The sequence below is a fragment of the Parambassis ranga genome, chromosome 6 (assembly GCF_900634625.1).
Source record: "Parambassis ranga chromosome 6, fParRan2.1, whole genome shotgun sequence".
NCBI classification, from domain to species: Eukaryota; Metazoa; Chordata; class Actinopteri; family Ambassidae; genus Parambassis; species Parambassis ranga.
Genome location: NC_041027.1, coordinates 15,877,681 through 15,905,131, shown reverse-complemented (window position 1 = coordinate 15,905,131; position 27,451 = coordinate 15,877,681). Strand labels below are relative to the sequence as shown.

Below are 27,451 nucleotides of genomic sequence, written 5' to 3'. Positions count from 1 at the left end.
ATGTTTGGGATCCAGGACAATCTGCCCCGCGGGGCCACCACCAACATGAAGGAGGAGCCGCTGGCTGTTCGCTCCTGGATGCACTCGGCCGGCGTGGTGGACGCCAACACAGCAGCTCAAAGGTAAACTCACTGCCACCCCACAGGGAGTCTGGGAAGTGTGGTCCCAGTGGACGATCAGTACGGGCTTTAAAATCTGAAAACGATGTCTGGAAGAGCAGCTGCAGCTCGGCGAGACGTTTCAGAAAATCTCTCTGAACAAGACAAAAAGTTTCTGGAACAGTTTCACATGAATGCTGCAAAAACAGAGAAAAACACACCATGATATTTATTTTGGGACAAATATTCTGGACAGCACAAAATATTTTTAGCAGAAAAAAAATATTTTTATGAGCTAAAGTTTTAAATGTAATTTTGAACCTTCCATAGAAAAACCCTGAATCCATTTCTCATGTCTAACAACATTTGGCTCCAAAGAAATAAATGTTTCTGTCCTTTAAAAATGTCATAAAAAAGAGAGAATGTTTCAAATATTATTTGAATTATTCTAGGAGCTTCGAGCTTTTCATGCAGCGAGCGCAGAGGTGGAGGATATTTCAGCTTATTTGTAAAGTTCTCGTCCTGCAGATGTTCACGTCTCGGCCGGCCGCTCAGTTCCAGCTGAGCCGTCACATTGTTCACATCATCAACACCATAAAAATCTGTGAAATCACTCATATTCCAACATTACTGCTAAGAAGGCAGCAGAGTAAACGTGATGATTTAAATTTGTTATATCATACAAATATGATATTTTTCTTTATTGATCCCACTTTTAGCTGAAAACATCTGAAAATGATTTCTGACTATTTAAATTTACATTACATAGAATATATATAATATAGAATATAGAAACAATAGAAAAAACAAACAGCACTGTGAAATCCTAATTTTCAAAATGCAAAAACAAACATCTGAAACATTCAATCTGAAACTAAATAAAATCCACGGTGAGTTTTATTTGACAAAAGTTTGATTGTTAAAAATGATCATTCCTGTTAATTTGTCAGGTCTGAAACATTTGGTTTATTTTTTAAATGAGTTTATTTTATTTTTATTTGAACATGTGTGTATGAGATTTAATGATCTTCTGGGTTAATCACTGAGAACACATCAGGTGTGTGTGTGTGTGTGTGTGTGTGTGTGTGTGTGTGTGTGCAGGATGCTTCATTTATCAACATTAAATCTTTTATATTTAATGATTAACGTGAAATATTGACGCGGTGTTTCTGCTGCTGGAAGCTGCTTTTTTCTTGTTAATGTTAAAATACGTCATGATGAGGGAATATATTTGCAGAGGTCAACGCTGCAGTTTGACTTCTTTAACATGAATATTTATAAATCTGACACCAGAATATGACCGAGTGTTTGGAGTGAATTTTATTTTCTCTAATTTTCCTGAAGCCAAAACATGAAGGCTCTGCGTGGAGGTGCGAGCCTGAAGCTCCGTCTGAATTCATGTTGTCCCTGAATTCTGACCTTTGATCAACATTCATGCTCAGATTAGAGCCGCTTGCACGCTGCAGGTATTTGTTTCTGTCACGCACGGACGGCAGAAATATGTGGCGCTTAAACTCTGCTTCACATGGATCCAGGTCACCGCATATATCATTCATTCATTATTATTACATTATTAAACACGTGATCTAACTTTTGATTTTTACATAGAAACATGTAAAACTGATGTTTCTAATGTGCCTGTATTTTATTTGAAGTGCACTTATTTTGCCATCTTGTTCAAAGTTCATTCCGTCTTTTTTTGAGACAGTTGTGCGCCCTCCCGCTCTGAAGTGTGTCGTCTGGTTTGTGTGTCTCTTCTGTCTGTGTTTCAGTGGGGTGGGTTTGGCTCGCGCTCATTTTGAGAAGCAGCCTCCGTCCAACCTGCGGAAGTCCAACTTCTTCCACTTCGTGTTGGCTCTATATGACCGCCAGGGTCAGCCGGTGGAGATCGAACGCACCGCCTACGTCGACTTTGTGGAAAAAGAGAAGGTGAGTGACAGAAGGAGCCTGTGGTCAGCAGCACGGCTGCACTGTGGGCGGATAAAGTCCAAGAAGACAAATGAGACAGACCGGCCCGAGGACACGGGGGACCTCCGTCCACTGTGGGTCGTCGGTGTGGTTTCTCCACAGGTGGGCTCAGAGCAGGGCCCCACACACAGACCAACAAAGAGTTAACCAGCAGTTTGTTCATTGCTGTGTTTCAGGAGCCGAGCGGAGAGAAAACCAACAACGGCATCCATTACAAGCTGCAGCTGCTGTACAGTAACGGTGGGTGTTTCCATCACACAGCATCATCTCACTGTCAGGCTGAAGCAGTGAAGTGTTTGGACATGAGAGCCCTGATCAATGATTCTGTGTGCAGGGGTGAGGACAGAGCAGGACCTGTACATCCGCCTCATCGACTCCATGACCAAACAGGTAAGCATCAGTCTTATTACTGTTTGTGTGGCTGCAGTGACCCTAAGACCGCCGCCGCAGGCGCACAACCCAAAATAAGAGTCTTTGTTCTTTGAGGAAGATTCAGACGTCTCTGACACACTGAACTGTATCTCTGCACAAAAAGACCTCCTCACTTATTTATTGATTACTCAAATAGACTTAGATACACTCATGACTGAATATTTTATTATTTATTTATTGCTTTTATTTATTTTATCTTATTTTAGCACGTGAGGCTGAAAAGCTTCCAGCAGGAGTCTGTGTGTGTGTGTGTCTGTGTGTGTCTGTGTGTGTCTGTGTGTGTGTGTGTGTGTGTCTGTGTGTGTGTCTGTGTGTGTCTGTGTATGTGTGTGTGTCTGTGTGTGTGTGTCTGTGTGTCTGTGTGTGTCTGTGTGTGTCTGTGTGTGTGTGTGTGTGTGTGTGTGTCTGTGTGTGTGTGTGTGTGTGTGTGTGTGTGTGTGTCTGTGTGTGTCTTTGTCTGTGTGTGTGTGTGTCTGTGTGTGTCTGTGTGTGTGTGTGTGTGTGTGTGTGTGTGTGTGTGTGTGTGTGTGTGTGTGTCTGTGTGTGTGTGTCTGTGTGTCTCTGTGTGTCTCTCTCTGTGTGTCTGTGTGTGTCTGTCTGTGTGTGTGTCTGTGTGTCTCTGTGTGTCTCTGTGTGTCTCTCTGTGTATCTCTGTGTCTCTCTGTCTCTCTCTGTCTCTGTATGTCGCTCTGTGTGTCTCTCTCTGTCTCTCTGTGTCTCTCTGTGTGTCTCTCTGTGTCTCTCTCTGTCTCTGTGTGTCTCTGTGTGTCTCTGTGTGTCTCTGTGTGTCTCTCTGTCTCTGTGTGTCTGTCTCTCTCTCTCTGTGTGTCGCTCTCTGTCTCTCTCTGTCTCTGTGTGTCTCTGTGTGTGTCTCTCTCTGTCTCTGTGTGTCTCTCTGTGTGTCTCTCTGTGTATCTCTGTGTCTCTCTGTCTCTCTCTGTCTCTGTATGTCGCTCTGTGTGTCTCTCTCTGTCTCTCTCTCTCTCTCTCTGTCGCTCTGTGTGTCTCTCTCTGTCTCTCTGTGTCTCTCTGTGTGTCTCTCTGTGTCTCTCTCTGTCTCTGTGTGTCTCTGTGTGTCTCTGTGTGTCTCTCTGTCTCTGTGTGTCTGTCTCTCTCTCTCTGTGTGTCGCTCTCTGTCTCTCTCTGTCTCTGTGTGTCTCTGTGTGTGTCTCTCTCTGTCTCTGTGTGTCTCTCTGTGTGTCTCTCTGTGTCTCTCTCTGTCTCTGTGTGTCTCTGTGTCTCTCTGTGTGTCTCTGTGTCTCTCTCTGTCTCTGTGTGTCTGTCTCTCTCTCTCTGTGTGTCGCTCTCTGTCTCTCTCTGTCTCTGTGTATCTCTGTGTGTGTCTCTCTCTGTCAGTCGGTCAGTGTCTCCTTCAGTGTGTGTGTGAGTGGAAGCAGCTGAGTGTCACCGTGTCACTTCCTGTCGCTGAGCGGGCTTTAGTCTTTGTATCTGCTGCCTGCTCTCCAGAGGATGCACCGTTTCCTGTAGCTCCACCCAGGACAAATGTTTCAGGTGGAGCATACAAATGATTGTAATACAGTGTGTGGACTGTAGGAGGCGTTAACTGGACCTCCGTCAGCAGACTGCTGTGCACTGTGACACAAATGGAAATCAGCAGCATTTATTTAATTAGCGCTGTGGTAACGAGCGTGCCCGCCAGGCGCCATTAGTGCGGTGTGATCCGTTCTGTTTGAAAAAGGCTTTTCTAACATTTGGCTGCAGCTGTTTCATGTGAATATCTGCAGGCTGCAGCTGTAATGAAACATTCAGAGGATCAAATGTTTGGCCTCCGTCGGCCCGCTCACTCCACTCAGCCTAATAACTAATAATGACTCCTAATGGAGACGATGGAACAGAGCCGCAGTCCTTTCTGCTGCTGGCCCGAAGAAAAGAAACTCTACAGCTGGGTCCACACCTAACCCTAACCCTAACCCTAAAGAAACTCTACAGCTGGGTCCACACCTAACCCTAACCCTAACCCTAAAGAAACTCTACAGCTGGGTCCACACACTCTTACAGGTGTGTTTGAACTGGTGTGTTTGTGTGTTTCAGCCAATCATCTATGAAGGCCAGGACAAGAACCCAGAGATGTGCCGCGTGCTGCTAACTCATGAGATCATGTGCAGGTAAAAACACAAAGGTCCGGCAGTTTGGACCCGGTCAGAAAGCTGAACACACACACACACACACACACACACACACACACACACCCCTCTGTTTACAGCAGCAGAAGCCTGTTTGTTTGGGCCGTGATGTGTCAGCTTCATTATTCTCTCCTGTCTGTGTGTCAGTCGCTGCTGTGATAAGAAGAGCTGTGGAAACAGAAACGAGACGCCGTCAGACCCCGTCATCATCGACAGGTAACAGATACTTCACTTCATCATCCTGTGGGTCAGAGTGTGTTTATACTCAGATCAAGTGTTTCTGCAGTGATTCTGTGGAACGGCTGATACAGACATAATCAACACTCCGGGTTTAGGGTCACTTCCTGATTCTGTCACTGTCCTGCAGCAGTTCTCTTAAATAATAAGCAGGCCTCTGGTGGCTCCTCCTGAGGAGGAGCAGGAGGAGGGAGGAGCAGGAGGAGCAGTTCTCTTAAATAATAAGCAGGCCTCTGGTGGCTCCTCCTGAGGAGGAGCAGGAGGAGGGAGGAGCAGGAGGAGCAGGAGGAGCAGGAGCAGGAGGAGCAGTTCTCTTAAATAATAAGCAGGCCTCTGGTGGCTCCTCCTGAGGAGGAGCAGGAGGAGGGAGGAGCAGTTCTTCTCTTAAATAATAAGCAGGCCTCTGGTGGCTCCTCCTGAGGAGGAGCAGGAGGAGGGAGGAGCAGGAGGAGCAGGAGGAGCAGTTCTTCTCTTAAATAATAAGCAGGCCTCTGGTGGCTCCTCCCGAGCCCAGGAGCTGGTAACAGAACATCATTCCTGGAGACGCTGGGTGATTTGGTCCAAGTGAGGCTCTTGCTCTTGCTTTCTGCCTCCCTGCTGTGTTTCTCCTCCTTCTTTTCCTCCCCCCTCTCTTCTCTCCCATGAGGAATCATATGCTCTCCTCCCCCTTCCCCTCCCCCCCCTCCTCCCCCTCTCCTCCTCCTCTGCTCCTCCTGAGTATTAATCTCATTCCTCCCTCCCCCTCCTGCCTCCTCTGTCTCTTCTCTGAGGCTGTGAGAGGGAGGAGGGTGTGTGGATGGAGGGTGTGTGGATGGAGGAGGGTGTGTGGATGGGGGAGGGTGTGTGGATGGAGGGTGTGTGGATGGAGGGTGTGTGGATGGAGGGTGTGTGGATGGAGGGTGTGTGGATGGAGGAGGGTGTGTGGATGGAGGGTGTGTGGATGGAGGGATGGATGTGACTGCTGCAGCCTTTTGAAAGGAGAAGTGGTGATTTTACAGCGGTGCTTTTTCCTCCCTTTGCCTGCTGAAATGCATGATGGGAAGGTCTCCTGTGTGTTGAGCGGCGTCCAGTGAACAGGAAACATGTCAGGGTCAGACTGCTGCAGCACAAACACTTTAAACCAGCTCCACCTACAGCGTCTTAAACTCAGCTTCAGTAAAACTCACAAATATCAGACGACACGTACATTAGAGCGGCCAGTTCCCTTCCTATCACTGTCATTGATCGCGTCTTAAAAAATGAAAAACAATGATCTAACAGGTTTGCTCTAAATGCAGAGTTTCAGGAGGAAACATCATGTGTTTAAATATGTGTCCCGCCCAGCACACCCTGCTGATCGTCATCAGTCAGAGCTCTGAAGGTCCAGAGCCTCCTTCATCAGCCCCAGTTACCTGCTCTTTACTTCTGCACCTCCCGTGCACACTGTGGTGTCAGCTGCACTCAGAGGCCCGTCCCTGAGGTCTTCCTGCAGGTGATTTGGGTTCTTTGTGGGGTCAGTGCTGATTGGACGATCCCTCTGTGAGAAACGCCATGATCTTCAGTCACTTTAACGTCTGTCTCTCCACTTCTCTGCCTGTTTGTAGCTGCTGCTGATGATGGTGATGGAACCAGCTCTCATCTTTTCACAGTCTTGCTCTGAATACCTGATGTGAGAATTTTTTGGGGGGGTACAATCTCCTGTCTGTGAGGGTCTCTGGTGTCTGCAGCAAGGGATTATGGGAGGACGACGTGCTGTCAATCATTTAGCAGGCGTAGGTGTGATTTCCCTCTCATGCTTCAGGTTGGTTTTGGATAGAATCTCATTACTGGCCGTGTTTCAGGGTGACTGACAGCAGAATAATGTTTGGGCCCCCAGAGGGCCCCGGCTGGCTAAATGTTAAATGTATGAATGCAATGGGAGTCAATGGAGAGATGAAGTGAAGCTGAATATTTTTCTCTTCCTGGGAAACAGTCATGAAGTGAAGAATGTGACCCTGAACACACCATCTGCCGCTGTTTCACTGCTGAACACGCAGTCCGACGCACACACACACACACGCACACACACACACACCCACACACAAACACACACACACACACGCGCGCACACACAGACAAACGTGCGCGCACACACATTTATTTATTGTGATGAGAGATTAGATGTAGTTTTGAACAATAATGGTTCTGATCATTAAGGAGAAGTGTGTGTCTTCCTGGTGAGGTGATCGTCTTGTTCATCATTAGATGTCAGATGCTCTGATAGACCCATGCTGACTACATTTAAATCTGCTCTTGAACTTCATAAACTGCTCCTTTTCTTTCACCTCGTTGTCACCTCCTCCCCCTCCTCCTCCTCCTCCCCCCCCCCCCCCCCCACCCCCCCCCCCCCCCCCCCCCCCCCCCCCGGAGTCTCTTTGTCTTTTCTTGTTTGACGAGCAGGGAGGAAAGTGTGAAGAGATGGAGGGATCAGTGGAGCAGGAGATAAATCTCCTTTTCTAATTGGCATTAAACAGGTGTCTCCTGTGTGTGTGTGTGTGTGTGTGTGAATAAGTATTGATTGCCAGTACGTGTTGCCAGTAGCGACATATCACTATTGATTAGTGATTTAAAAAAGAAATGTGTATTGGTAACACTTCACCTCACACACACAGGTACACCCACACACACACGTACACACACACACAAACACACACACACACACACACACACACTCCTTTCAGGATACAGCTTTACATTGCATCAGGCAGGCTAATTGAGTACAAAGGTCTCTCTCTCTCACACACAGTTTGAGTGGCAGCTGTGTGTTTGTTTGTTTTGCTGTTTGTTTGTTGTTGTTAGTTAACGAGCTCCTAACGAGGCGTCTGTTAACAAGCTCCTCAGCTCAAAGCAAAACACAAACAGGGAATAGTCGCCACAGCGACCGCATCACCTGACTGTCACTCAGCAGCAAGGTGCGTTTAGCCTCCCTGATGATGTCATTGACGTTACCTTCACTGATGCTAACGATCAAAGCTGTTCACACAGGAGTGGAGGATCAGCACCTCACTGCTGGTCCTTGGGAACTGGTTGCTCTCCATGTTGTAGTTTCTCTTCTGAAGAACAGCTGTTGCTGGTTGATCTGAGAGGAAGATCAGAGAAAATGGTGTCACTTCCTCCTCTCCCTCGCTGTCCTCCATCATCTGTGCAGTAATTTAAACTCTGATGGATTTAAATTTTCTCCTCCCTCCCTGATCCTTTTTCTGTCTGTCAGCTGAGTCTTAACAAGAAACGACTTAATGAGAATCTGTCCTAACGAGAACAAGGACTTAACAAGAGTCAACTTTAATCATGAAACTTCACACCGACTGAGGCAGTGTTCGGCTGGTGGGTCGGGTCTGTGATTGGTCAGAGCGCAGTGCTGCAGTAAGAACAGCGTTTCATTGTTCACAGCTGTTTGTTGCTTCAACCAGCAGCAGAAACACTGGAGCTCCTCAGGGCCCTGTTCCTGGTCCTTCTGTTTATACTGCATGTGTGTGTGGTTTCTGTGACTAAATTCCAGTGAAGAACCTCCTCCTTGTAAAGATGAGGAGGAGGAAGAAGAGGAGAGTTGTCTGTTTTCATTTACTGTGAAGAGAGAGATGATGGGCTCCTCATTATCTAATTTAATTACCTGCTCCTGCACCTCCTCTCCTCCTCCTGCACATCAGAGTCTGAAATCCCAGGACAAGACTCCAGTCCTGGAAAATTCTGTGTGTGTGTTTGACTGTGAGCAGTAGTGATTGACGGCTGACATTAAGTTGTTTAGCAGTAAAATGTCAGCCTCTGAATATTCCTGTCGCTCGGGTTGACCCTGTCTGTCTGCGGCAGACTCTTTTGGAGAAATCAGATTTCTGTCAGTTGTGAATCTTGAATTTGTGTTTTTGGCCAGACTTTCAGTCTGAAGGATCAGGATGGAAGAGTTCACGTACATGTTGTCAGCAAAGTGATCGCAGCGTTTCAGTAAAATGTTGGTTCTGGTTTTGTTCTGTTTGCAGCGAGAAACGAACCTGAAGAACAGGAAGTGGTAATTCTCTTCAACATAATTAAAATGAAGAATGTCTCTGTCATGACTCTAGAAGACAGACATCTGGACTTCATCTTATCTCTCCTTGACCTGCACTGTCTGTTCACTGCAGTGTGTGTGTGTGGGAACAGCTGGTGCTCAGTTCTTCAGCCTGTGATGCCATCTGACACTGAAACACTCGACTCTTCATACAAAATCACACGTTTGTCTCCAACTATAAAAAAGCAATCAGTATGTGTAATAGTGTGTGTGTGTCTGTGTGTGTGCGTGTGTGTTAGTCATAATAGCTGTTAATTAGCTCCATGTTCAAACCAGCCGCAGATGCTAATTAGCAAAAACCTGTCCAGCATTTGGTGATAATTAGAGCGACGGGCCCAAACACATCTGACCACACACACACACACACACACACACACACACACACACACACACACTTGCACACCAAAATGAATTTTACACGACATGAAACTTTACTGACACTCACACATAAACGAACCTGCAGTCTAGTCTGTGATTGTTTAGATTAATATGGCTGCTAATTAACACTCCACAGCCAACATGAAGAACACGCATAAAACATGCAGGGAACATGTTTAGAACATGCAGGGAACATGTTTAGAACATGCAGTAATGATGTAAAACAACATGCAAAGGTCACTATGACGCATATCAAAACAACAAAATACACACACAGATGAAAAACATGAAACACAGAAAACATGCTAAGAACACACCAAGAACACAGAGAGCACCATCTGAGGACACCCAGCTTCTGTAGTCTACAATTACAGCCTAGGTCAGGCTGAGATCATGAACTGTGTGTGTGTGCGTCAGACTTTGAGCGTGTGAGTCCAAACAGTGCCGAGCGGCAGAGTTTTAAGGTGGCAGCAGCTGCTTTAAAGTAAAGATGAACCTCAGACAGAGCAGTGCAAATGACTCGCATCAGATTAACAGGCCGAGCTGCCAGCAGCACGTAAATCACACACACACACACAGCAGTGCGTTCCCATCAGTATAATTCGTTCTCACACTGTGACTACATTTTCTACCTCATAGAGCATATTAACTCCAACACAGTGTGTGGCAGAATGTGTGTGTGTGTGTTCTCACTGTCAGTGTTTGTGACTCTTTTCTTTGTGGAGATAAATTTGTGGTGCGTTCTAATTTCCTGCTCATAAATATAAGAGAGTGTGTGTGTGTGTGTGTGCGCGTGTCAGGTCTTCCCTGCTTATCACATAACAAATTGAAAGCTTAATCTGTCCTGCGTGTAGATTTACGACCTTGATTGCTCGCTCGCTCTGTACAGAGGAGGTGGAAGGAATGAGGAAAGAGTGGAGGGAAATGAGGAGGATGAAGGAGAGGAGGTGAAGAGAGGGTGCAGATAAGTTGTGTCTGTGTGTCTGAAGATAAGGGGGCGATCAGCTGGGACTGCCGATGCTGGGTGGTTTCCACAGCGATAGGTGTGTGTGTGTGTGAGAGGAGCTGGTCAGAGGTCAGAGGTCAGCTGACAGGTGGAGGTTATCTTCAGACAAAGACTCAGACAAACATCAGCAAGAGTTCATCTACTGAGTCACAACAACATCAACATCAACAAACATCAACAACACATCGCAGTGAATGCAGCAGTACACAAATCACCCCGACCAACACAGAGAGCAGGCAGCAGCAGGCGGCCGAGACTTTAATGATGCTTCAGTTTCCAAAGGAAACGAGTCAGAATCTTAGACTTCATATGTTCTATGTTTTACTCCATGATTGTTCTGCTAAGCATCACCTCCTCAGTGATGCTTGAAGATCTGAGTCTGTCTGCTGATAGACATGTTTCCAGTGCATCAGTGTGTGTGTGTGTGTGTGTGTGTGTGTCAGCACTTTGTCCTCCTCTAGACTCATTAGAGTTAAGCAGAAATGAATGCTGGGTAATCACTCTGCGGAGACCTTAGATGGAGTTCTGTCAATGTGTCCTTCTGTGTCTGTGTATACAATCCGTTACCATGGAAACCACTCTGCCACTGTACATCAGTCATGCATGGCTTCAGAGAGACACACCAAAAATACCCCCTTCCACCCCTCCACTCACAGCAGGGCTTTTTTTAATTCTTGAAAAGCTAAACAGGAGATTTGAGAAACATGTTAGCACAAATGAAAGCAAGCAGAGCTGGTGTGAAGGTGCTCTTGGTCTTCTCTTCTTCATCTCTCCATCTCCCCAGGGAGAGGAGGATGACAGGAGAGAGACAGAAGAAGAGAGAGTGTTCAGGGTTACAGCGTGTCCTCTGCATATATGGACACTTATAGTGTCAGGGTTTGTTATTATTAGCACACTGTGTGATGTTAGGGGCTCACCAACAGAGAATTGTTCACTAGTGTTGTTCACTACAGTCCAGACCCAGCAGCACCTACACTCTCTGAAGAGGCTGCTCAGTAGTTATTGATCAAAGTCTGATCCTCACAACATGTGTTTGTGCAACAAAGGACATGTCTGAGGAACTCACAACCATCCCAAGAGTTTGATCTCCACAAACCCACAGAGTCCACTGTTATTCTCCCCAGGACAAAGATCACTCCAAGAACAAGTCATGTAAAAGGAACCCAGGACCACCTCTGAGCAGCTAAAGGCCTCTGTCACGTTGACTGATGTTCATGGAGAACACTGAACAGCCCTGGTGTGCGTGTCAAAGCTGCAAAGAGGAAAATAAAAGTCACTACTCTACAGGAAGAACACTGCTTCCTGTCTGCAGGTTGACAGAGATCATGTGACAAACCAGAGGGCTGCTGGGAACCAGGAATATTTGTCAGTGGTTTAACAGAAGAGTAAAGCTCATATTTTGAATCTGTGTCTTCAGGTTCTTCCTCAAGTTCTTCCTGAAGTGTAACCAGAACTGTCTGAAGAATGCAGGAAACCCACGAGACATGAGGAGGTTTCAGGTACCAAACACACTCACACACACACACACACACACACAAAGAGGAATTCATTTCCCTAAAGGGCAGGACATGGCTTTGGAGGACCTGTACCCATAATGCATTGCAGCAAAGCAGCCAAAGGCTTATTGCTTTGAAGATAAAATAGAAGAGGTCAACAGGGACGGTTTGTCGGTCTGTCTGTGTGTCAGTCTCACCTTTAGTGAAGTGTGGTTTTTTTCATCTTAATACTTTATGCTGTAAAAACAACCATAAGATTCAGTCTTAAGGAATTTAAATTCTCCAAAACTGTCATTTGCTCATTAACGACCTTTTTCCTGACACTGACATTTGTCCTGATGAGCATTCATTAAAAACACTTACTTCATGATCACATACAGCTGATATGATATGATGATGTAAACATGTTTGTAGTGAGTGTGTGAGGCTGAGCCTGGAGTGTCTCTATTAAAGCTCAGATTAACTGAGGGCTTTACATCCAAACACTCCACTGTGAGAGGTCCTCTCGCCTCAACAAGCTTCATTCATCAGCCACTTAACAACCAGCACCAGCTGACAGCTTATCACTGACAACAGGCCTGTGATTGATCCCCCAATTATTGATCAGCTGTGTTATCCCATTAGCTTCCAAAAGAGCAGCTGAAGGAATCTGAGAGCAGCCAATGAAGGAGGAAGAGGAGGGGAAAGGATAAAGGCCTGAAGCATTTTACTTTAAAAAACAGGAGAAGCCTCCCCTCTGTTTCCTCTTTGTCTCCGTTTCACTGTCTGCTGTCACACAATCACACACAGTAACACACTCTCCTCCACGCTGCGCTGGTCAAGCTGACAGGATGTTAAGTCCAGTTAAACCAGGACAGGAGGAGGGGGAGACAGGCTGAGCGAGCGGCAGGAAGCCTGTGGAGAGAGAGAGTCAGATCAGATGAGTGAGACAGGTGAAGTCAGGTGCAGCCTGCAGATTCGTCTCAGGTTGTTGCGGCGACAGCAGGGTGAAGGATGTGCTGGTTAGTCACCGTGGCGACAGGGAGGACACCTCTACTCGGTCTCACTGCGACCTTCTGCTCCGTCGCCGTGGATCAACAGCAACAACCTCGCAGCAACCAGCCGAGGATGATGAATGGCCACAACCTGGTGCCTGTCAGAGTCCAAGGGAGGCTGTGACATCACACGGGGCAGGGCTGCAAGAGACACTGTTAACACATGCTTAATTATATTTATGATTTAGAGTTTTAAGGTTGTCTATTCTCCATCATTCAGCTGTGTTTACATGTACAGTCATTTCCTTTGTTTGTTCCAGGTGGTGGTGTCTACAACTGTGAACGTGGATGGTCATGTCCTCGCTGTCTCTGACAACATGTTTGTACACAATAACTCCAAACATGGCCGCCGAGCCAGGAGGCTGGACCCATCTGAGGGTAGGCAACTTATTTTCTCCAGCAGTCAGCAGAAAGACTGAGAAACAAAGCCCAGGGTCAGGGTCAGGGTCCAAATATAAGAGGACCCACTCAGAAACCCTGAGGAACTCACATCATTTCTGAATCCGCCCAAAGCTTTACAGAGAATTACTGATCAGGAATCACCCAGCATGTGACATTAATCTGTGACTAACAGGTTAAAGGAAGGGTAGGAGAGTTATTCTGACGCAAGTTCTGTTAAATTAACTTCTATATTAAATATTTACGACAGCGTATTAGGGCCATTGTAAGAAAAAAAAATACTGATCCGGAAGAGGAGGGGGGGCTAATATTTTGAGATTTAAAGTAGCAAATTTGCTAGAAAAAAACTCGCAAATTTACGAGAAAAAAAGTCGCAAATTTACAAGAAAAAACTCGCAAATTTACAAGAAAAAAAGTCGCAAATTTACAAGAAAAAACTCGCAAATTTACAAGAAAAAAAGTCGCAAATTTACAAGAAAAAAGTCGCAAATTTACAAGAAAAAAAGTCGCAAATTTACAAGAAAAAAGTCGCAAATTTACAAGAAAAAAAGTCGCAAATTTACAAGAAAAAACTCGCAAATTTACAAGAAAAAAAGTCGCAAATTTACAAGAAAAAACTCGCAAATTTACAAGAAAAAAAGTCTCTTCCTGCTCTGCGCGCACCAGAGAGGTACGTGCAGAAGCGGCTACAGAGTGCTGCTGTGGCGGCTACATTTCTTCCAGGTAGATCCTGTGTGAGCTTCTGTTTTTACTGTATGTTGTGATTGTCCATAACTGCATAGCCAGTTTAACCAGCATGCAGTTACTGAGCTGAAGGGTTGAGACGATGTTAGTGACGCTGTCAGCGTTCACCAGGCTAAGGATGCTAACAGGCTGCTAACGCAATGCTAACAGGATGCTAACAGGCTGCTAACGCGATGCTAACAGGGTGCTAACAGGCTGCTAACGTGATGCTAACAGGCTGATAACGTGATGCTAACAGGCTGCTAACAGGCTGCTAACGTGATGCTAACAGGCTGCTAACGTGATGCTAACAGGCTGCTAACAGGCTCAGGTCGACAGCTTTCTGCGCTTTGAAGCAGGATTTATTCAGTTTACCGGTGCTCTTTCTCTCTGGTCAGACAGACTTGATGTGGATTCATTTGTTTTTATGGTCATTATCACGGTCACATCTGTTGTAGCTGCTTCCTCAGCTCTGCTGAAGGAGAGCTGAGCAGCACCTTCTTCACATGAGCTGCTGTTATCATTGTTCAGTGTTACTGCTGTGCTCTGTCACTGTCATTACTGCACATGAAGGAACTGTGATATTCTCTCAGCTCTGTGATCTGAGTGACACCTGTTATAATCTGTTTTTGTTCTTTTGTGTATATGTAATGTTTCAGTTCCAAATAGAGAAAGCTGCTGCCAACATATCTGCTTTCATTATTAGTGACAAATGTGACACATTGAAGGTTTATCCAGAGACCACAAACACAGGTACACACTGTTATTTGTCCTGTATGATAGTTAACCCTAACCCTGCAACACCGCACTAATTATTATATAAATAGTATGAAGCAGTGTTTTCATACGCTAACATTTTCGCTTGCCACGTCTGTTGTTTACATTTGTTATGGTGATGACAGATGTTTTTTCACCTGTGAATCAGCCGTGACTGATGCAGGTTGCTGTGCTAACACTCCTCTTCAGTGAACATGTAATGCCATGTGATTAGGAGGCGTGGCTTCATGTTGAGCTCTGAGAGAAGGAGGTGTGTGTATTTTTAAAATATCCTACCCTCCCTTGAAGGGACAACTTGTACTATTTAGTTTCCTAAAATAGTACCAAAAAATGTGAGTAACCTGACAAATGTCCACATTAGAGTTTGGCCTCTGTCCACCTCTGTGTACAGGGCCTTTCTTTGCCCCATCAGCCAGTCAGCTGGAGGAGATTCTGGTCTGAAGGCTGCTCTGCCTGAACCCTAAAACATCTGAACCTGAACAGCACAGAGAGCACTGTAATTTGGTCTTTGAAGAGAAATCACCCCGGTGGCTTGTGGGTAGGAAGACCAGACGTCTCACTATCCCCAGAGAGGACACTGTGTGTGTGGGTGTGCGTGCACGTCTGTGTCTTTTTGCGGGCCATTCAACCTCTTTAATTGCCCTCCTAATTAAAGACAGTAACCATAGAAACCCACCCCTCCCAGTCAGAGCAGAGCGGGTCCCGTGGGCTTGAACTCTCTCATTTTTCCGGCTCTCTCCTCAGCAGCACTCTGCTCTGCATCGCTCTGGATTGACCATAAAACGTTAAATATTCTGTCACACACACCTGTGTACCTGAACACCAATCATTAATGAAAGCAACGTCTTTCAAACTCGTCTTCAAGGCCTAATGTCATTATATTTTTATTATCCTGTTTGAATCACAACAGCTGATTCCTCAGCATCACCAATACTACAAGTTGTCCCTCAAATAAACGGCCGTCTGTTTGGTACAGTTTACACTTGATTTGGTAAATGAGAGTCCAGTTAGAATAGAATAGAATAGAATAGAGCAGAATAGAGGTCAGGTGCTGTAATGTCATTTGAAGTCATCAGTGATGAGATTAGCTGCTCTGCCTCACACACACTGCTTTCATTTCACTTTATAATTAATCTGCAGTTGCACTTGAAAGAAGAGAGCGAAGTAGTCATTACCGGCTGAGTGAGAGTGTGTTAGCCTGTATACACAGTGTGTGTGTGTGTGTAGAGTGTTGGAGTGAACTAAGCTAAAGCGGATAAGAGCCATGACCCAATTAAATCACGTTATGTGTGAGTCTTCCTCCTTGTGTGTGTGTCTGTGTGTGTGTGTGTCTGTGTCTCTGTGTGTGTGTGTGTGTGTGTGTGTGTGCGTGTCTGTGTGTGTGTGTCTGTGTGTGTGTCTGTGTCTGTGTGTGTGTCTGTGTCTCTGTGTGTGTGTGTGTGTGTGTCTGTGTGTGTCTGTGTGTGTCTGTGTGTGTGTGTGTGTGTGTGTGTGCGTGTCTGTGTGTCTGTGTGTGTGTGTGTCTCTGTGTGTGTGTGTCTGTGTGTGTCTCTGTGTGTGTGTGTCTGTGTGTCTGTGTGTGTCTGCGTGTGTGTGTGTCTTTCTGTGTGTCTGTGTGTGTGTGTGTCTGTGTGTGTCTCTGTGTGTGTGTGTCTGTGTGTCTGTGTGTGTCTGTGTGTGTGTGTGTCTTTCTGTGTGTCTGTGTGTGTGTGTGTCTCTGTGTGTGTGTGTCTGTGTGTGTCTCTGTGTGTGTGTGTCTGTGTGTGTGTCTGTGTGTGTCTGCGTGTGTGTGTGTCTTTCTGTGTGTCTGTGTGTGTGTGTGTGTCTGTGTGTGTGTGTGTGTGTCTGTGTGTGCGTGTCTGTGTCTGTGTGTCTGTGTGTCTGTGTGCGTGTCTGTGTGTGTGTCTGTGTGTGTGTCTCTGTGTGTGTGTGTGCGTGTCTGTGTGTGTGTCTGTGTGTGTGTGTGTGTGTGTGTGTGTCTCTGTGTGTGTGTGTCTGTGTGTGTCTGTGTGTCTGTGTGTGTGTGTGTGTGTGTGTGTGTGTGTGACCTTCAGCAGTGTATCAGCAGTTCTGAACCTGTGGGTCTCAGAGAGGTGAAATAAATCTGTAAGGTCCGAACAAAAAGGATCGTTTTGTTGGTTCAGTCCGTTTGTGTTTATGTTTCAACCTGTGACTGAAGCCCTCATAAAGGTCATTTTTCTCTCCCAATATGAAGGAGCTGACATTCAGTATCTTCGTTTATGTTGTAACAAGTGACTCATCTGTACAGCAACACTTCCGGTTCAGTCACCAGATCAGATCACTGGTTAATATGATGACATGTCTCCAGGTATTCCGGCCTCCTCCCACTGTCTAAGATGTGCTTCTCAGGTTAATCGGTGACTATTGGACCCTATTCAGACTGGGGAAGGTGGAATAGAATCCTTGCTTGTAGAGAGCCAGGACAGCCCCTGAAGCCTGCACAGGACAAGCGGGTCCAGAAGATGGATGGATGATTCTCTCTTAATGACATGCTAACAGTCTATTTATCTGATCCCTCTCTCTCCCTGTGTCTCGTCCAGCAGCCACTCCCTGCATTAAAGCCATCAGTCCCAGTGAGGGCTGGACGACGGGTGGAGCCACCGTCATCCTCATTGGAGACAACTTCTTTGATGGCCTGCAGGTTGTCTTTGGCACCATGCTGGTGTGGAGTGAGGTGAGACATACCTGATCAATCGTCTCATTGATAATACCTCTATCTACATAATAAGATGTCTCACTGTTCCGTAACCACCATAACACCTCTCTCTGCACAGCTGATCACCCCTCATGCTATCCGGGTTCAGACTCCTCCCCGTCACATCCCCGGGGTCGTCGAGGTCACATTGTCCTACAAGTCCAAACAGTTCTGTAAAGGGGCACCAGGACGCTTTGTCTACACAGGTACACACACACACACACTGTTTCCTTTGTCATCTGAGAGCTGAACATTTGAACTGCTGCCACCAGTCTGCTGAATTAGCTGCATGAAGGCGTAGTCTCATATCAGCTCAGGCTCCGGGCTTCAGTCAGTGCTGCAGTAATATCACTCTGACAGCTGTCATTAATATCACTCTGTGTCCTTATGAAGCCATCTTTCTCTATTTGTTGGTCAGTTTCGAGGACATTTCTTCCCTTTGTCTTTTCCTTCTTTCTGCCCCCCCCCCCTCACCCATTTATGTCCCTGTGTGTGTGTGTGTGTGTGTGTTCATACAGTCAGAGTAATTACACACATTTAAATCACATTAACCCTTAAACCCTGTCTGTGCACCTTCATGATAATCGGGTTAATGACCTTTGAACGCACACACAATCCTGTATATGTGTGTGACGTCATCAGTCACATGACCCCCAGTTTCATACAGCGGCTGCTTTCACACCTCAGTGGTTAGGGTCCGCCTCACCCCCTGCACCCGCCTGCTAGCAGCACCAACACGTCTTTGAATCAGAAGCAGGAAGTGCTGTGACTGTACATGTGACCAGGGACCAGCTCTCTGAAGCTAAAGTGATGTTAACAACCTGTATCTAAAATAATAGCTGTGCTGGTGTCACCACATTCACTGATGAACACTCAATATAGATATATATCTATATATATATAGATATATATATCTCTATATATCTATATATATATCTATCTATATAGATATATATATCTATATATATATCTATATATATAGATATATATATCTATATATATATCTATATATATAGATAGATATATATATATATATCTATATATATCTATATATATATATCTATATATATAGATATATCTATATATATATCTATATATATATATATATATATATATATATATCTATATATATAGATATATATATCTATATATATCTATATATATATATCTATCTATATATATAGATAGATATATATATAGATATATCTATATATATATCTATATATATATATATATATATAGATATATCTATATATATTAGCTCCATGCTACATGTGTGAGTTACAGCCTGTTGTGTTTTGTGTGTGCTGATAAAATGTGTCCTAATATGAGCACTCAGGCAGACAGACAGTCTGTGTCTGTTCAATGTTCATGAAATTTCGATGAGTATTGATTGTAGAGTATTGATCGCTTTAACGCCTCCTGTCTGGCCTGCCTTCAGATTTTTATGTCTTCCACACACACACAGATTTAACAGAATCTCAGCGGCTCTGTCTGCATCTGAATCTCAGAGCAGTTTAATCTGATCTGTGGATGAAGTCCTGCCTGTAAAGCTTTTAGGTATTGACCTCCATAAAATACACAAATGATTTCAGGAATGCCTTGAATATCATTAACTAGAGTTCACATTAGTCCAAACATGTAATAAACAGCAGGATCTGTTCAGAGGCATTAATCCAAAGCTGTGACTGTAGTTCAACAAATGATAAACGCCTCATTTGTACTCATCTGTGTGGATGTTTTCTGGATTGACAGTTTGTGTAAAATGATCAGTGGTGACCACACACGATGAGGATTAGGACACTGACGCTCAGGATTTGTGTCTTCAGAGGGTCGAGGGATCAATGTAGGGTGTCATGTCCGATCAATGCAGAGCCATCAAATCTTTATTAACAGCCAGCTTAAACAGCGTATCACTTAATCGTCATGCTGGGAGTTCAGCAGCAGACTGTGACATCCAGCAGTTAGCCCAGTGATTCACCATCAGAGTTCATTGATTGGAGCGTTCTGCTGACTGCTGTATGCCTGATTAGAACCCTTAGCACCGGCAATTAACCAATCAGATACACACTAAAGAGGAAGTCACCTGAAAACACTTTAAAAATAATACGATGTTTTATCAATGAAGAGTCTTCACATGAGACACAACACACACACACACACTGCAGACACACAAACTACAACAGTCAACAACACAAGGTCACAGCAGAAAACAGACATCTGCAGAGCTAACACACTCTTATAGCTGCTGCTTGTTACGCCCTGTGAGCCTTCAAGGACTAAGTGAACACACACACACTCTCTATGATGTATAGGACAGTCAGTCTAAGGCTTGTTAAATACAGACAAATCACAACTGGATTATGATTCATGCACTTCACACACACACACACACTCCTCACTGTGCTTGGATGCGTTCACTGACGGTCTGATTTATCACCTCCCAGCCAGTTAAAACTGTAAATGATGTGGGGAGCACAGAGCTCAATCTGAGGCTGTGTTAAAGGGCTAAATGTATAACATCTGATCAATTCATTCTCCTCAGCGCTGAATGAGCCTACCATTGATTACGGCTTCCAGAGGCTACAGAAGGTCATCCCCCGTCACCCCGGAGACCCAGAGAGACTGCCCAAGGTACGACACACTCAACAACAATCGTTTTCTACAAACACAAACGTAGAATAAGTGATTATCGCCGCTGTTTTCTCCATCAGTCTGTGTTCTGGTTGGCTGCTCGGAGTGATGATAATCATCAGCTGCCTCTACTGATTTTGTTGGTTAACCTGTGTGTGTATGAGAAAGAGAGAGACACGCACTCAGGCTGAGCCTGTGTGTTCACACACACTCTAACATTCCATATACAGCGAGTCTTTATACACAGACAAGCAGAGCATCATTTTCCCTCAGAGCTGCGTGGAAAGAGCTAAAACGGAGATCTTGTTACCGTGATGTATATTGATGCCCGCCGCACAGATTGGAGTCTGACCCTCACTCAGGGCCTCATAAGTGCAGATTGATGACAATCGATCGATTGTGAATTGATATGACATCATGCTGGTCTCTGATTGGTCAGCTGTTTCTGGGTCTCAGCTCTGTATCTGTGTGGGAAATGATTCTGATTGTGTGAGGGTGCATCAGAATGTGCATAGAGTTGTTGGTCAGTGATCAGGAGGCCGCAGCAGCAGGACCATGGTGGTTGTGCATTGAAATGTGAGGCCTCTCCCTCTGAGCTTCATTATGTCACTCATGTCAGCCTCTGAACCTGTGTCAGGTGTTTGCAGGTCAACACCTTCATCCTGGTTCTGTGTCTGTTTCATTAATACAGACAGAGCTACTGTGATTCTGTTACAGCTCTTTTCCACAGTGTGTGTGCGTGTGTGTGTGTGTGAGGCACTTATGCCTGCTCTTGACATCTGTATTTCCACGTCTGTTTGATAAACAGAGTGTGTGTCACGGACAGTCAGAGTGGATTTCTGCAGTGTGTTTTCTGTCTCCAGCTGCTCTGATGTGAGCCGACATGCTGTTAGCTCCATAATGAAAACCACATCCCACCATGTCTTTAATAATTCATCTGTAATGGTTTTATTCAATTACCCACGCTGCCTTGTGCTCAGCGTGCAGCGGAGTAACTGTCGACCACAGAAACTCTTAACGGGAAAGAATCCTGAAGGTTTCTGACCGTGACAGACGTCTGAAGGAGGCTTACATCAGTGCTCTGAGCTCAGACCCAGGCCATCAAATATTTTTATACACAGCACTGATATAAAGACTAAATGTGAACACAGATATAAACCTCACTTACTGACCATCTGAAGCCTGAAGCTCAAACCAGGAAGAAGCAGCACATTTAGCAGCTTGGTGAGAACAGAGTGTTACGTTAAAGCTCTTTCTATGGAAATGAAGTGACCCGACATTCATCATCGTTAGCTGTCCGTCTCACACACACACACAGGAAAGAGCATTAAATTGTACAAACACACACATATAAGAGATGATTGAATAAAAGGTAAACCTGTGTGTGTGTAAAGCCCATAGGCAAACAGGGAGGTTGAAACAGTCAAATCAGGTAATCAGTGAGTGCAGTCATGTGGCAAGAAAGGAGATTGGCACACACACACACGATTATCAATCTTTCTGTTATCTGATTTATAAAAAATAACTTTCTCTGTTGATGCTTGTGCTGTTTTGGTTTCTGCCTCTGTAATAAAGTCAGGAACTGATGCTCTGTGCAAATATCCAACAGCTCAGTGAACGCATTTTCCTGTTTGTACCCGCCCGTCTGCCGACACGTTTCTCTGCGTCTTGGTGGACTAACCCGGCGTTCCTGGGGTCTGGTGGGAAATTCCTGCGGGGTGTTTGTCCACACTAAGGGCAGGCTGATTGGAGATAAACCTTAACTACAGCAACATTAGAATGCTGAAATCATTTGAATTTCTTTTGACCTTTTGTCAGCTAATTGTTTCCTTGGGTGTTTCTTTCAGAGCACTCTTCTTGGATTTCTGTCGGATAATTGTTAGCTCACCTGATGATCTCACTCCTTCAGCACAAATGGCAGTAACTAGAGTGAGCGCCACCTGCTGTTTACCATAAACCTGTAATTGACAGAGCAGAAAGGCAGCCTGTTTAAATCTGATGCTGTCATCATCATTTAGTTTTTATTCAACACGTTGTGTCTTTGAAGGTTCACTTCCTGCTGCTGAGGCTTGCAGCAGAATCTGAAGGATCGCTCTGTGTGTGTGTGTTTGTGGGTGTGTGCCTAAAAGAATAATTGGTTTCCTCCTCAGCGATGACATCCCAACCTCCAGCTCTATCACCGTGGTAACCTTGTTAATGTGTGTGTGGGAGAGAGGTGCTTGTCATCTCACTGCGTAACAATGAAACCCTTGTAATAATAAGGCCTTCATTTGTCAGTATAAACAGTGTGTGTGTGTGTGTGTGAATAAATCTCATGCTGTGACACACTTGAACATTGCTCTGCATAAATGAGCAGATTAAAGATGATCGCAGGCTGAAAGCTACTTCACAGAACCCCCACCATCCCCACCCCCGTGTGTGTGTGTGTGTGTGTGTCTTCAGGGACACACTCACACAGTCTGCAGCTGGCAGTAACCTGACAGTCACACAGTGTTAAACTGGGTTTAATCCCAGTTTAACAACAGATTGTAGTGAGGCTGACCATCACATCAGGCCTTCATCGGGGCCTCGTCAACACTCATGGCTGTCAGGAAACAAACCGAACGCTTCAAACTCATGGACCAATGCACTGAAATATGTCAAACTACATCTGCATATGTCCACCATCAAAACATCACAGATAGATGACTCCTCAAGAGGAGGCTGTCTGAAGAAAGACCAACACCAGCAGGGCGTCACCTACGATGGCTCATACTTAAAATATAATGTAAATAAGAGACACGTGTTACAGAAATGGAAGGAGAAGTGGGAAAGGAGATGGAGGGATGGAGCAGGAGGGGGCGGGTGGCTGGAGCTATACAGGGTGGAGGGGGCGGGGTTAATTGAAAAGCCTCCTGAAGAAGTTTGTAATGAAAAGCAGCAGATTAACTCTGAGAGTGTGTTTAATTAAGATAAAGACTAAATGAAACATTGTTCTGTCACAGCCTGATTACACACACACACACACACACAGCTTGTTTATTTGGCAACGTTTTGACACTAAAACTTAACCACTTCTCTTAAAGGAACAGAAAGTGTGTGTGTGCTTCAGCTTGTGAGGTGTAACTGAGCTCTGATTAGTGTAAATACTGTTTAAAGCTGTCAGCTGTCTTAGACTAACACACACACGTTCAGTCACATCTGTTGACCTCTTCCTCTTCCTCTGTGCTTCAGGAGGTGCTGTTGAAGAGAGCAGCAGACCTGGTGGAGGCGCTCTATGGGATGCCTCACAACAACCAGGTAACCTGAACACCCGCTACACACAAACTCTGTGTGTGTGAGCATCTTTAGAAGGGGTCCCACGACCTGAAACGTGCCGTTTACTTTCTTGTAAAAGAGAAAGATTTCCATGAAGCTCAGTGAGCAGGATGACCATCCTCTTCCTCCTCTTCCTCCAGGTTTATGATACACAAACTCCTAAAACACTGCAACACTTATGGAGGAGGGGAGCTCTTTATATTCCCTATCCTCTGCGACCGACTCTCTCACCGACACGGTTCTCAGCCTGCGAGTTAATCATACACACACACACACACACACACACACACACAGTCTCAGGTCTGTTGAAATGAAAGTGTAACCTTGAACTGAGAACAGAGGTTATAAACGATGTAAATCCAACCACAGTAATAACACTAATATCAATATGTGTGTGTGTGTGTGTGTGTTACACATGTATGTGTGACCTGGTGTAAAACAAATGTGTGTGTTTAATGCTGTGCTCCTGCTGTTAAACTCACTGTCTGCATGGAGTGTCCTCAAAAAGACGTCAATGCTTCAGAAGAACATTTTTATATCTATAACATTGTTTTAACAGTTTAAAATGTAGAAAAGTGAAGAACTCTGGTTTTACATGAAGGCTAGAAGCAGAGAGAACCAATAAGCCAGTGACTGCAGGTCACATGACCAGGTCCTCCTGAAGAGTGCAGTTTTTCTCCTTCAACAAATGATGTGTGACACATGATGCATGTTTGCATACACCCAGATCTCATTTTGTTTTACTCCATGTGTGAATATGTTTTCTGAACAGGAGATCATCCTGAAGAGAGCGGCGGACATCGCAGAAGCCCTCTACAGCGTTCCCAGGAACCACAACCAGATCCCGTCACTAGGCAACAGCTCTCATGGCATGATGGGAGTAAACACCTTCAGTGGGCAGCTGGCTGTCAACGTCTCGGAGACAACGCAAGGTATGTGCAGAGCAGCAAGACGAGGACGAGGAAGCAGTGTGACATCACTCCTCTGTAGCCCCGCCCTCTGTAGCTCCTCCCTCTGTAGCCCCTCCCTCTGTAGCTCCTCCCTCTGTAGCACCACGTAGCTCCTCCCTCTGTAGCCCACCCTCTGTAGCTCCTCCCTCTGTAGCCCACCCTCTGTAGCTCCTCCCTCTGTAGCACTACTCCTCTGTAGCTCCTCCCTCTGTTGCTCCTCCCTCTGTAGGAGGGAGTTATTAAACTGTGACTCCTCCTCTTCCAGTTGGTTACAGTCGTAACACCAGCAGCGTGTCTCCACGGGGATACGCACCGAGCTCCACCCCTCAACAGAGTAACTATGGCAACACTGTCAGCAACAGCATGAATGGCTACGGTAACACCGGCATGCCAAACCTCGGAGTTGCAACATCGCCAGGTTTCCTCAACGGGTCATCGGCCAACTCGCCCTACGGCAGTAAGTATCAAGGTAAAGTCTCTCTGCTACTTCATCACTAGTACTCCATGATGGAAGCCTGAGCTCTAGTGGCAACCTGACAGGCTTCACACTGTAGGAGACGCTTTGAACCAGACACACAGCAGACTCTCCTCTTTGGCTTTCAGTCGTTCCCTCCAGTCCGACAATGGCGGTGTCCAACTGTAACTCCTCCCACGGAGTCTTCTCCTTCTCAGCTGCCGTTAAACAGAAGAGCGCCTTCGCTCCCGTTGTCCGGCCCCCGGCCTCACCGCCTCCTCCGCCCAACTGCTCAGGCAACAATGCCAACGGGCTGCAAGGTAGCACGTCCTTCTTTGCTGCTGCTTGATTCAGTACAGCTCCAGTTTCATCAGTTTCCAACACACACAAAGTGGGTAACCCGCGTCCTGTTAGTATTTCATAGAGAGTGACAGGCCAATGCATGTTTTATTCACTACAACCCACAGATACATCCTCTAAACACACATGCACGCACACACGCACAGACACACACACAAAAACACACATTAAACACACTCTCGCTGGCAGTCAGTGTGTATGATGTCAGTGTTTCTGACAGAGAGGTTTGTCGAGTGTTAAATATTCATGCTGCTCTCCGCCTTCGCTGAGGCAGAAAGGCCACAGTGTGTGTGTGCGTGTGTGTGTGTCTGTGTGTGTGTTCATTTGCAGGCTGCACACAGAGTAAATACAGTTTGAATGGTATTAATAGCTGGTAGAAATCTGACTAATTCATGTTTCCAAACAATAAACTGATTTTAAGCTCAGTGCTTATTTTCACAGCCACAAGAGATGTCCTCTCTCTTTCTGTCTTTGTCTCTCTGTCTTTCTGTCTGTATCTGTCTCTCTCTGTCAGTCATTATGTCTCTTTATGTCTCTATCTGTCTTATTGTTGCTCTGTCTCTGTCTCTGTCTTTCTGTCTCTCTCTGTCTTTCTGTCTCTTATCTCTGTCTCTCTCTGTCTTTCTGTCTCTGTCTTTCTGTCTCGGTCTCTCTCTGTCTCTATCTCTATCTCTGTCTGTCTTTCTGTCTCTGTCTATATCTCCGTCTCTCCGTCTCTCTCTCTGTCAGTTAATGTAAGTAAGTTCACTCTCTGTTAAGTTAATGACAGAACAGTTCAGATTGCAGCTGAACACGCAGCAAAGAGCTGACTCAGATTGTAAAGACAGACAGACAGGGACAGACAGACAGACAGACAGACACAGACAGACAGACAGACACAGACAGACAGACAGACACAGACAGACAGACAGACACAGACAGACAGACAGACACAGACAGACACAGACAGACAGACAGACAGACAGACAGACAAACAGACAGACAGACAGGGACAGACAGACAGACAGACAGACAGACAGACAGGGACAGACAGACAGACAGACAGACAGACAGGGACAGACAGAACATCAGACAGCTGCTCGAGTTTCTACATTTTTCTGTTAGGGTGACGACTCCTACACACACACGGACAAGTGCTTTTCATTCACACTTCAATGAGACGTTGAGGGATTAATAACAATACAACTACACACACAGAAAGCTCTGACACACACAGACATACTAAAAATGATGTGAATGAAGGACTCTGTGCTGGTTTAATGGGTTAAATCCAACTGACTTCAGGCTTTCTTATTGACACGGTGCTTCAGTCACTGAGAGGCTTCCTGACCAGAGGCAGGATGAGTTGTTGTGGGTTTTCTGTGTGTGTGACGAGGGGCTGATCAGTCTGCTGCAGGATCACAGTGTGTTTATATGAGAGCGCCGTCCCTCTCAGAGAGCAGGTTTCCTGGCTGTCAGAGCGGCCGGCCTCCAGAGACCAGCCGCTCGGCCGGCCTCCACATCACACACACACGCTCTGTCAGTGTTTCTCTTCAGGAAGTCTTTTTCATGTTGTCCTTTTAGAAAGACACGTTGCTCTGCCTTGTCTGTCCTTGTCTCTCCTGTCTGTTTTCTTCTTGTCTGCTGCATGAATCCTCATGGTCGCCTGTTCACTGTGTTCCTGACTGAACCTGCAGCTTAATATTTTTATAATGACAAATGTTTTCTCTCATTTCTAATCTCTCAGCCATGTCCGGCCTCGTCGTCCCTCCAATGTAATCTTCCTAGTACATCCACACTCTCCCCCACCTCAGCACCAATCACCTCAGAAGAGGAGGAGCCTGTGGCCTCAGTGGGCAGGGCCACAGGTAGCACCTGACTAATCAGGAACACGGATCCTGGAACTTGAGTGGGCGGAGCCTCTTTACTTTGTAATTATTCAGATGATATTCTGTGTTTGGGGTGTGTTGATGTGTGAGCGGCGATGTCATGATGTGACATCACTTCCCCTTGTGATGTAATTTTTGCTAAAGAAAGTAGAAGGCCACAGATGAATGTGTTCATGTGTTCCTGAGCGAGACCACAGGTTTCATTTGAGGCCTTGATTGTTTTTAAAGACGACTGATCTCTGAGAGCACAGTGAGAACTTCTTCACCGTATAAGTCCCGCCCCCTTTCACTGTCACACCCCGCCTATCTGTTTTTTTATTGCTTGCTCTGTAAAAACCAGTCCTGCATCCTGATACGCTACTGTGACTGTCTGTCTTCTTGTTCTGAGTCGCCTTTTAGCCCCCCCACTATGTCCCCAAG

At 45.6% G+C, this 27,451-nt stretch overlaps 1 protein-coding gene across 6 annotated transcripts; it reads left to right on the top strand.

Moving 5' to 3' along the window:
* ebf3a (EBF transcription factor 3a) lies at window positions 1–27,018 on the top strand. Of its 6 annotated transcripts, XM_028407768.1 has the most exons (18): window positions 1–122; window positions 1,871–2,027; window positions 2,243–2,306; window positions 2,401–2,456; window positions 4,551–4,624; window positions 4,790–4,858; window positions 11,741–11,822; window positions 13,114–13,231; window positions 14,729–14,744; window positions 15,241–15,248; window positions 17,314–17,447; window positions 17,548–17,674; window positions 20,014–20,102; window positions 23,316–23,381; window positions 24,172–24,331; window positions 24,615–24,806; window positions 24,953–25,123; window positions 26,890–27,018. In XM_028407768.1, the coding sequence occupies exons 1-18, from the start codon at window positions 1–3 to the stop codon at window positions 26,919–26,921; spliced, it is 1,737 nt and encodes a 578-aa protein (XP_028263569.1). In that variant the 3' UTR covers window positions 26,922–27,018. The 6 variants fall into 6 exon arrangements, with proteins under 6 accessions (XP_028263569.1, XP_028263568.1, XP_028263567.1 ...); XM_028407767.1 differs by lacking the exons at window positions 14,729–14,744; window positions 15,241–15,248 and having other exon boundaries at window positions 17,317–17,447; XM_028407766.1 differs by lacking the exons at window positions 14,729–14,744; window positions 15,241–15,248.
* Window positions 27,019–27,451: the final 433 nt, after the last annotated feature.